At 45.6% G+C, this 11,533-nt stretch overlaps 1 protein-coding gene across 4 annotated transcripts in view; it reads left to right on the plus strand.

The window, feature by feature from the left end:
- The window catches only part of PTPRJ (protein tyrosine phosphatase receptor type J), a 181,084-nt gene that overhangs the window by 152,198 nt on the left and 17,353 nt on the right, over nt 1-11,533 (plus strand). For all 4 annotated transcript variants that reach the window (XM_019656471.1, XM_019656470.1, XM_019656473.1 and 1 more), the window contains 7 exons: nt 315-590; nt 2,523-2,813; nt 6,024-6,155; nt 7,652-7,862; nt 7,984-8,108; nt 9,224-9,311; nt 11,324-11,365. In XM_019656471.1, coding sequence (XP_019512016.1) covers nt 315-590; nt 2,523-2,813; nt 6,024-6,155; nt 7,652-7,862; nt 7,984-8,108; nt 9,224-9,311; nt 11,324-11,365 — 1,165 coding nt within the window. The remainder of the gene's footprint in view (nt 1-314; nt 591-2,522; nt 2,814-6,023; nt 6,156-7,651; nt 7,863-7,983; nt 8,109-9,223; nt 9,312-11,323; nt 11,366-11,533) is intronic.

An 11,533-nucleotide genomic window follows, 5' to 3' on the forward strand; every position in this document is an offset into this window, starting at 1 on the left:
CAGGTCGAGCTGTTGTTCAGCATCTTAGCTGTAGAGGGCAGTGTCACTGGCCCTCATATGTGGGATCCGAACCGGGGCCCTCTGGCATCCCAAACCAGTTCTTAACCAAATCGCCACTTGTCCGGCCCTGAATGTCTTTTTAAATGTATTTTCTGAATGCCTTTTTGAGAAGTCTTCTATGTTTTGAGCCAGCCAATATTAGATTTATTCATTCTTTCCCAAAAGGAGACAGACTATTTTTAGATTCAGTAAATAAAATAGTCCTGGAATTCAAGCTAATCCATGCTTTTTGTTTTGTTTTGTTTTTAATCAAGGGCCCAGCGATGTGTCCCACATTGGAATACAGACTAACACCACAGCGGCAACCTTTACTTGGGAGAACATGGATAAAGCCTCTGTCATGTACACCTACCGCCTTCTTATTGAGAGGGATGGAAATTCCAGCAAGGCAAAACAAGAAGTCACACCCATTGGTGTCACCTATGCTACAGTCACCGAATTAATCCCTGGCTCATCGTACACAGTAAAGATCTCCGCCTACGTGGGGGAAGTTGGGTCACTGGCACCTGGCCAGCAGTCATTCTGTACAGGTGAGTAGCACTAATACCTCTTTTACTTTCTGTGTGGTGCTGACCTTGCAGGTAGGTCTTCCCCAGACTTCAGTTTATCAGGTTTTGTGTGGTGTGTAATAGCAGACACTGAGCTCTCCGAGATACCCTATTCGCTGATTAGTGCTGTCTTGCTGCCCTCATCATTTATTCATTCAAAAAAATATTTATTGAGCACTTATTATATGCCAGGTACTTTTAAATGACTCAGATACATTCCTACCTTCCTGGAATTTTTATTCTGGTGAGGAAGATATAATAAACAGGATAAATAAGTTATTAGATGATGATTACTGCCAAGGGGGGGGGGAACCAAGGAAGCGGGGGATGAGATGTTGATTGAGGGTGCCCAGGGAAGGCCTCAGTGAAAAGGGGACTGCTGAGCAAGGATCCGAAGGAAATAAAAACTCCAGCCATGTGGACATCAGGGTGTAGAGCATTTCAGGCAGAGGAGCAGCCAGTGCAAAGGCCCTGAGGCTGGAGTGTGCCTGCTGTGTTGAAGGAAGAGCTGCAGGCCAGGGTGGCAGGACTGGGTCCATGAGAGCAGGAGGGCGAGGGCGGAGGAGGGAGGCCCGAGGGGTAATGGCGGGGCGCGGATGATGACGTCTAGACTTGTAGTTTATAGTTTGGCTTTTACACTAAGAAGATGGAAAAGGTAGTGTTAAAATGGGTGCTCGGCTTTTCACCTTTCTTCATCCTTATCTTTCACCGCAAAAAGTGTGATAAAGAGAAGGGGAGCCCCGTGCTGAGCGGTTCTGCAGGTCATGAGGACCTCGGCCCACAGTTCTGATTGTGGCTTATGTATTACCTTATTCTCCACCCTCTTTGCACCCACACCTTCCCGTCCTGAGACCAAGGCATCCAAGTGTGTTCAGGCTGATTTGGAAGGGGGTGGTCTCCTTGGATCAGCCTCCTTGGTAGTGCAGGATCTGGAACCTCGATGACCTCTGACCTCTCACATGGAGCAGCTAAAGCATCCCCTGCAACTTTGGGTCACCTCTGCTAACTCATGCTCCATCCCACCTAGTCCAGACTCTGATCTTTGGAATTTGGTAGCTTCCATTGCTGACACTTCTCTTAGCTATAATTACTGCAGCCCAAAGCAGGAGAAAAGTACACATGAGCATTGATGACTCAGGGTGGAGGGAACAGGAGCTGTGGGACTCGGTATGCATTGTGGAGGGTACCTTTCCAGGCCTCAGGTGGAGAATAGGGGAGTTTCACTGAGTGACTTGTTAGAGCTGTTTCTGCTTTGAAACGCTGCAACATTAAAGTAATGCTGATATTCTCCCGCAGTGCAGTGTATTAATACAGACTTTTCCATCTATATCAGTTTGATGTTGGCTCTCAAGAAATCTCTGTTGGCTTTCAGATAGGTAGAAACAAATAACACTTCATTTAAAGGTGAAGGCACTGATGCCACTGACCACTGATTATGCAGCATGTTGTGTGTATAGAAAATGCCCTGGAGTTGGATTTAGGAAACCTGGAATCCAGTTTTGGCTGCCCGACTTACCAGCCATATCATCTTATGCCAATTACTTAACCTCCCCAAGCCTCGGTTGATTAATCAGCAAAAGGGGATGGTAATCCCCAAAATGAGAGGACACGGGTAAAGAAGTTTCTATCACCATACTGTTAGGATGTAGCTACCTCTCATGGAACCCTGTTCTCTTCTAGTTTGGTGACTGACAGCCAGTGTGTCATCCTCAAACAGTCCTGCAGCGGAGGCTCAGAGCAGTTGGGTGACTGACCCAGGGTCACGTAGTTTAGTAATGCCTGATTCAAGGTCAGCCTCTGCCACCTGCCTGTCGCCTCATCATGGATGGGCCAGGCTTCTACTGCTCCCCAAGTTTTAGTGTTTTCAAAGGCAAAAGCCCTAGAATCTCATGCTGTGCTGTGCTTGCTTTGCAGATCCTTCCCCAGTGGCTTCTTTCCACTGTGAAGTGGTCCCCAAACAGCCAATCTTGGTTCTCAAGTGGGCCTGCCCTTCCGGTACCAACACAGGCTTTCAGCTGGAGATCAGCAGAGGAGACTGGAAAAATACGACACGGCTGGAGGGCTGCTCCTTGGAGAACGGCACTGAGTACAGGACGAACGTCACATATTTGAATTTTTCTACCTCGTATGACATCAATATCACTGCCTTGTCCTGTAACAAGATGGCTCTTCCCGCTCAAAATACCTGTCTCACAGGCATCACAGGTGGGCTCTGTGGCAGCAGGGTGGCCTGGTGGCATTGTGGTTACCCCTGGAAAGGCCAACCCAGCGGGTCTGCAAGTGTGGCCTAGAAATCTGTTATGTTTTTGTTTTTGTTTTTTTCAATTTCTGCTACAATATTTGTTTTTGTTGGCATGGACTATTAATCCAATTCTATAGAAATCTGGTCTAGAAAAGCAGAGTGAGAGGGGCTCATTTTTTACATCCCAAAAGTTTCCTTTGCTTTACAGAATAATTAATTGCTACATTTTCTAAGTAGTGAGTTCCTTTACTACATTAAAAAAAGCATTTTTGTAAAAATATTCAAATATACAAAAAAGTAGAGGAAGGTATAAAGAAGCCTATGTAGCCATCATCACCCGGTTGAACATCTGTCAGCATTTGACCAATCATGTTTCATTTCAAATCCCTCCTCCCTTATTGGATTACTTTTCAGCCAGCCCTGATCATTGTAGAATTTTGTTTGTAAATATTTCAGTGTGTATTGCTCCAAGATAGTGATTCCTTTTTCCTTCCTTTCAAACAGGACTATGTTACTGTTACCATCACCCTTACAAATTTAACAGTACTTTATTCCCTATTATCAGATATTCAGTCAAGATTCAGATTTCCTTAGAATCCATATTAACAAACTTCCCAGCTGTTTTGGAAAACGGGATCACTCACTGTACAGGGGATCTGCCTAATTAATCTGCCTGTGCCCATCTGTCTTTTGTGGTTGTTGTTGTTCTTGGAAAAGTTGCTTCTTATATTTGGTTCACTGATATTGGTCTTTTGCTCCCCATGTCTTTGCCAAAGTTATGTCTTAGAGATCAACCTGGCTGAGTTGGTTTTGCCTTGTGCTTTTAGACTCCTGGATATGTTTTTTTTAGGGTATCTGAGTGTTTCCAGACAATTTCTAAAGAATTAGTGGTTGTAATATAAAAAAAAAAAATGGCCTCTTCAGGGACACTTGGAAAGTGGTTAAGGGGCTCTGTGGACAGAGCCTCAGACTTATAAAGGCAGACTTAGGTTTGATTCTAAAGTCTGCCTTTTACCAGCGGTGTGATCTCAGAAAAACTACTTAACCCCTCTGAGCCTTGTTTTCCTTAGTTGTGAAAAGGGGAAATAGTACCTACCTTCCAACACTGTTATACAGATTAGACGAGGTAATTTGTGTGGAATATCACTTAAGATCTGCCACGTATGGCTGCTCAGGTTGTGCACTGCGCTATTCCAGGAGACACCATTCATTCATATGGACTCTGGTGTGCATGGGGCTCCTTGGAGTTGTGTAGTACACAACTGGACAGGACGATGGGCCACCCTCCTTTGGGTTTCCGCAGCATAGCATTGTAGAAACCATGAATCGTATGGGTAGTTTTTTTGTAGTTTTCTGTTTTATGATATCATATCTTAAGTGGGTATAAGCTACTGAGAACCAGAAAGCATGTCTGGTTTGATATCTCCAGTGCTGAGCAGTGTTCAAGGCAGAGTAGGAGCTTGTCAGAGTTAGTTATTCCTGAAGCTGAACAATGTGTGGGATGGTTGAAGAATGACCACTGTTGTTTAGTCCAGTGATTCTCTCACGTTTTGACCTGTAGCTCCCTTTCCTCAGTTGAATTGTTATGTACAAATTTAACATGGTTTTCATTTAACATGAAAGTGGAGCCTGCATTTTCTCTGAGAGAGGTAGGAAGTGTTGGCAGGATAGTAAATTTGGGAGAGTTGGAATGATAGCCTTTTAGCCAACATTTGTTGGTGCTTACTGTGTGTCTGGGTAAGGGATGCTATGGTGTGCCTGGCAGATAGGGCCCCTGCAGCATAGGATTGAGATAAGCAGTGAGAGCAAGAGGGTTTCCAGGTTTGGAGGCGGGTGAGCTAGCGTGCCAGCCGACAGCCTTGGGTGGGATGCTGGCAGGCTGAAAGGCATATCACTGCTGGGAAACGTGGGAGCCTTGTTAGGAAGTCTCTGTTGAGACAGTTGACAATTAGACATGGGGACCCTGCCTCCAACTGGCCACTGCTGTCAGTTGCTTGAGAGATTGCTGAAGTGCAGTGTAGACCTGTGCTGTTCAACAGAAAATAAAGTAAGCCTCCTGTATAATTAAAATTTTTCTAGGAGCCATATTAAAATCTGAAAAGGAACACCTGGAATGAATTTTGATCACATTTTCTTTAACTCAGTATATTAAATGGGTTATGGTTTCAACATGTAATCTGTGTAAAGTGTTAATGAGATATTTTACACTTTTTTTGCACTAAGGCTTTGACTACACCTGAGTTTGGACTAGTCACGTTTCAAGTGCTCAGTGGCGACGTGAAGCGAGTAGCCGCCATATTGGGCAGGGCAAGTCTGGAGAATTGCACGTGGTTTGAGTTCAGCTTCCTTAGTCTCCCTGAATCTGGAACATAATGATGAAAGCTGTCAAACTGTATCTGGGAGGCAAGTTTACGTAGAGAGTGTGTGTGGAGAGGGCTCTTCTTCGATTCAGAGTTTTCATCCTTTTGTGTTAATTCAGGGAGGGGCTTCACCAGCTTACCTCAGGAAGGTGAGGCGTATCGTTATGAAGGTCAGCCATGGGACGTTCCTGTGTGGGCTTTTCTCGTGTCTGGAAGACGGTCGGTCGGGTTTCTCTAGCTGGCGTTTTAAACCAACCCCAGCAAAATGAGGACTTTGGCGTGAGGACGTAGAGCAGGGATGTGGCCAAGTCTCAGAGAAAGCTCATTCTCTCCATATCAGTCATCTTTGCTTCCCTCTGGGTATTTGGTCATCACGTTCTCAGCCAACCGTCCTGGTGCTAAGTCCATGCAGTGGGCAGATGTCTGCATACAGCTCCCAAGTCCCCACTTTAGCGTTCCCCCCACACAGCCTCTCAGTTCTCAGGATAAGCAACCTGGCCCCTCTGGGCCTGGAGGGGTCGGGGGAGATAGAAAAGGCAGGTTATCTTCCACCAACAGGGCTGCGTGCTGGAGGCTGCCCCAGGGATGTGGCTGCACCCACTGCAGGGGTCACCGTGAGTGAGGCGGGCTCCCCACCAGTTCCTTTCCCTGCCCCTTGCTTGTGGATTTGCTTTGCAGGAGCCCAGCACACAGCTTCCAGAACAAGGGCAGAACTGGAGGAGGGCTCTGCAGCCAATTCTCTACTTAGTCGTTTTGTCCCTTCTTTGGTTTTAGATGTCAGATGATCATGTGTTTTGTTTTGTTCTGTTTCAGAACCCCCTTCTCCAGATGAATCTCCTAATATTACAGCTGTCAGTCACAATTCGGTAAAGGTCAAGTTCAGTGGGTTTGAAGCCAGCCACGGACCCATCAAAGCCTACGCTCTCATTCTCACCACTGGGAAAGGTGAGGGGGGTCATTATGGGTCAAATAGCCAGTGAGTGATGCAGTGACGGGGTGCCATTTCTGTACCCATTGAGGCACAGAAACAAACTGTTTCTTATAGATACAAACTGTTTTTACACTGTAGCCTATGTTTGGCAGTCAAATGGGGATGGGAGGGGGTAAGCCATTTGCCTGATGATTTCATGTCAGGGACTGACCAGCTTTCTGTAAGGAGCCAGACAGCAAATATGTTAAGCTTTGCAGGCCTTACAATCTCTGTTGCAACTGTTGAACTCTGCCATTGTAGTGTGAAAGCAGTCATAGAAGATACATAAATGAGTGTGGCTGTACCAATAAAACATTATTTACCCAAATGAATGGTTGGCGGGATTTGGCCCTTGGACCCTAACTTGCTGGTATTTGATCTAGGTTTTTCGTCTATTTTACAACACAGGGTCTTTGAACTGGCAGCATGTATCTTAACCAACTTTCTCTCTCTCTCTGTCACACACACAAAGGCACGTACACATAGTCAAAGGCTGACTTTCTCTTGAAAGAAAACAGCAAACGATTTGCATTTGTCGTGGGAACTTGCAAAGAGCATCCTCATAGCTGAGAGAGGAGGTGGATGAAAGCCTGCTTTTCCTTACAGGGTTCCAGGACATTCTTTGGAAGTAAGAAGAAAATGATGGAGGGGTCTCTGCTAGCTGCCTGTGGGTGCTTTGCACAAGGCCTGGGTTGAAAAATGCCATGTTTTGTTATTTTTGGTGATTTTTTTTGTTTGTTTAAATGTGACTAATGCAGTGTGGCTCCTTCTCAATCTCTCAGCCTGTGATGTTGTCTTCATCTCTTGGAAGAAGGTGGAGCTTAAACACACTGTCAGGGGTGGTGATGACCATGGAAGACAAGGAATTGGCTGCTGTCATAAACCTGTGGCTAAATTTCAAAAAGCGATGTTGCAATCTCTGCCTCTCTCCCTCTCTCCCTCTCTCCCTCTCTCTTTCCCTCTCTTCCTCTCTCCCCCCCCCCACCCCCGCTTTCTGTCTTTCATTTTGGGTCTGTTTCAAGCACCTAGCTAGCTATTTTGCTGTGAAGATTTTTGGCAAATTCCGCGCTTGGACCTGTGCGGAATGAGGGAGGCAATGTTACATAGTGACCCAACTGACCAGTACCAGCTTGTGGTGGATGAGACCACACGCTCGAGTCAGATCGTTGGGGTTAGAAATACATCTCTACCATGTAGGCAGTGAGGTCTTGGGTCCTTTTACTTTCTGTGCCTTCATTTTTCCACCTGTAAAATGGGGATAATAAACCTATGTGATGAGATTATCGTGGGGATTAAATGAGTTCATGTAAACAAAGCACTTAGAACTTGATACACGTAAAGCCTCCGCAGAGAGCATCCTTGAGAGAAGGCAGCCATCATCACTGTCACCCAGTGTCCACGTGGGTGTGGGAGACTTACATCTGTTTGCAGTCCCTTTCCTTATGATTTCTCTTCTTTGTGCCTTCCTTAGCTCTTCACGCGTCCACAGATGATTTGAAATATACGTATGAAGATTTCAAAAAAAGGGCTTCGGATACTTATGTGACATACCTCATAACAACAGAAGAAAAGAGACATTCTCAGGACTTGTCTGAAGTCTTAAAATATGAGATTGATGTTGGGAATGAGTCGGTCACGCACAGCTATTACAACGGGAAGCTGGAACCCCTGGGGCGCTATCGGTAACGTCTCCTGGTTCTTGTCCTTGGGGGCTGAGCCTCCTGAGTGCAAAGCTTTCCGTGCCTGGGTGTTGGACACGTTTCAGATGCCTCTCTTTCCTCTTGTCCTCTTGTCGTCCCACAGGGCTTGTGTGGCTGGCTTCACCAATATCACCTTTAACCCTAAGAAGGACGGACTCATAGATGAGGCCGGCAGCTATGTGTCCTTCAGTCGCTATTCGGAGGCCGTTTCCTTGCCCCAGGATCCAGGTAGAAGACCAGTAGTGCTGTTAGCAAGTCTGGGTTTTTGCTGCCAGTGCCAACCGAAGGCGGGGTGTCTGCATGCCTGCCTCATGCCTCGTTGGGCTCCAGGAGGCTTGGAGCGCCTGGTGTCTCCTTCCAGAAGTTGAGATGTCACTTGGCCCTGAAGGCCCAGCTCATCCCCACACTCTCCCTTCTCTGAAGTTATACTTCAGCCTGCCCACCAGTTAGTGCTCTTTTCTCAGTGTAGTCGTTTGTATGCCCACGTGCCAGACACACAGTGTGACTTTTAATGCACAGAAGCCTCGAAGGGAGCCACAGAAATCGTCTTGTTCAACTTTTAGAAACGAGGCTGCTAAGGCCCACAGAGGGCCAGCGACTTGCCCAGGGTTGCACTGTGGCTTAGAGGCAGGTATGACCTTCTCATCTCAGACTCCTGGTCAGCACTGCTGGCCTTGATCACACAGAGCGGAGTGATCTAGGAGCTTCAGGGACTCAAGGCGGGCACGTCCCCTACCTTCAGGCCAGAGACACATGGACCACCTGGCTTGTCAGTTTGTCTGGTTGTCACACTAGTTGATTGTCGGCTGCAGGAAAGAACGCCTGTCCCAGAAGCGAAGTTTGGGGAGTCCCCGCACCCTTCCCCAATAAACAGATGGGTTTTACGTATGTCACCTGAGCATGGTGCTGTGGGTACTTCTGCTCATATGTCAGTGTTGGTCCCAAAAGGTCAGAGGTAGCAGGAAGCAGGTAGAACGTGGTTCCCTAAATTTGCAGTTGGGGAAACTGAGAGCTGGAGAGGAGCAGTTACTTTCTGAGGACCTCTAGTTAGTGGTGGACTGGGGACAAGTCACCTGACTGCCAAACGCCTAGACTGGTTTTAGGTCCAAAGGTGTTTAACTCCGCGTGTGAGTGAGTGTGTGTGTGAGTGAGTGTGTGAGTGAGTGAGTGTGTGTGTGTGTGTGTGTGTGTGTGTGAGTGAGTGTGTGTGTGTGTGTGTGTGTGTGTGTGTGTGTGTGTGTGTCTGCACGTGAGACACACCCATCGCTCTCTCTGGTTCGAGGGCTCTTCCGGTTGTTGGTGAACATACCTCTTCAGGTGCCTCCCATTTGGATTTTTCCCAGGTGTCATCTGTGGAGCAGTTTTTGGGTGTATCTTTGGTGCCATGGTTATTGTGGCTGTTGGAGGCTTCATCTTCTGGAGAAAGAAAAGGTGACTATTGTTTATATTAATAATCATACCCTGCTTTTCAAAGGAACCTTTTTATTATGGAAAATTTCAGACACTTACACAACTGGGAGGAAGAGTGTAATGAGCCTCAGGTCCCCGCCATCCACAGTCTTGACGCTCTGGCCAGTCTTATTTCATCTCAGCCCCTGAGCTGGAGGGTTTTAGAGCAAATCCCAGCCCTGACATCAGGTCATGGGGACGCACTGCCTTGTAGGATGCTACTTGCAAATGTTGCATTCTTGTTCACAAATCGGTTTCTTGGTGTTAAGCGATTTTGGTTGAGTGTTAGCTAAGTTTAAACACTTGCTCTGTCTCTGACTAGCCGTGAGGGAGCTGAGCCTCACTGGTGTCCTCATCTGTGATATGGGGATAGTAACAGTGCCTAAGTCATAACACTGAAGAGCATTACATAAAGCGTTTCCCACAGTGCCTTGTGCCTCATATGCTATGATCATTTCATCTGTACAACCACCATTCGAGGTAGTTAAATGGTAAAAATAGCAGCTCTGTTTTGAGCGCTTACTGTGTGCCTGGATTCCTGCTTTCTGTGAATTCTCTCACTCGTGGGGCTCTGTGAGGCAGGCCTCGTGAACCCCGCTTAGAAAAGTGTGGGAATGAACTTGAACCTGGCCTTTGCTCTTCACTGGTGCCCTCTTTCTTGCCTGACTGTATAATGTGTGAAGCCTGTGTCTCGCCTGGGATTCGTTTGCTGTTTCTTTCTAATGCGGTTATGCGTGGTTGGTTCTTCTGTTGCCACCTTGCCCTGTGGAGCTGACAGGAAGTGCCTGGGTCCCAGCTGTTTGAATCAGTTTCTGATTTTTGTTTTTGCAACGCAGGGGTCAAAAACAGCTTTATTGTTTCTTGTTAAAAGTAATACATGCTATGGCAAAACAAAACCAAAACCAAAAAAACCACCAACAACAAACCAGAAAAGAAGAGCAAAGAAAATAGTTAATCCATAACTGTAGCACCCACATGAAACCACCTTTAACATTGGTGTGATTACAAAACTCACACACAAATACTTACCCACAGGCACACACAAGTGGAATCATATTATACATATTATTTTCTAGCCTGCTTTATTCACTTAAGACACATGGACAGCTTCATTTCATTTTCATTTTAAGTGGCTACAGAGTATTCAACTGTATGGATATTATTTAACAATTTCCTTTTTTTTTTTTCTTCCTTTGCCACAGTTACTTATCCGTGTGCCTAAATCTTTGGGCACATTCATGATTAATTCCTTAGGTTAAGCTCCAAGCTGGTCAGTCACTGGGTCAGTGGGTAGGCACGCTTTCCATTTTGAAACTTAGGCCAAATTGCCTTCCAGAAAGTTCTTTTTAAACACCATTATGAGGTTTAGCCAACAATGCAGGGGAGCACCAGATGCCCCCCTACATGGCTATGCCAGATACCGTATTTCCCCTGTATAAGGTGCACCCTTTTTTGAAAAAATTAGGGGTCTAAAAACTGGGTGCATCTTATACAGTGGTTGTAGATTTTTTTTACTTGCATTGCCCGCTTTTTTCGCACTTGTTTTTGTGCTCATACAACCACTGTATAAGACACACCCAGTTTTTAGACCCCCAATTGTTCGAAAGAGGGTGCATCTTATACATGGGGAAATATGGTATACCTTCTCATTTATCCCATTAACTTATTAGAAAGCCTTTCTCAAAAGCAGAGTATTAAATAATGAGTGTCACTTTACAGTAAGGTAATGCTGCTAATGTATATTTACCCAAAGAAATTCCTAAAAGCTGCTTGAGTAAGATTCTTACATACTTTTAGAGGGTACAAAAGAGAGTAACTTCACCGATTTATAATCAGCATTTTCTGCTTACTTAGACCCTTAAGCTCAGTATCAGTCAGCAGGACTTAGTGTTGTATATGAGGTAATGTCCAGGGAAAAGGCATTTTGAGATACACGAAACAGACAAAGCACACAACCGTTTTGGTCTAATGTTTTATTTTTTCTTTTAAAACAGGAAAGATGCAAAGAACAATGAAGTGTCCTTTTCTCAAATTAAGTAAGTCTCTAGAGTTATGAGCTCTATTTTAGGACATTTAATCTCCCACCCATTCAGTGACTATCTAGAGAATTTTTTTTTTTTTAAAGATTTTTATTGGGGAATTGGGGGGATGGGAACAGTGCTGGGGAATTGGGGAAAGGGGAACAGACAAGTTGCTGTCGTTTT

This window comes from Hipposideros armiger, unplaced genomic scaffold (genome assembly GCF_001890085.2).
Source record: "Hipposideros armiger isolate ML-2016 unplaced genomic scaffold, ASM189008v1 scaffold_258, whole genome shotgun sequence".
In the NCBI taxonomy this organism is placed as follows: domain Eukaryota; kingdom Metazoa; phylum Chordata; class Mammalia; order Chiroptera; family Hipposideridae; genus Hipposideros; species Hipposideros armiger.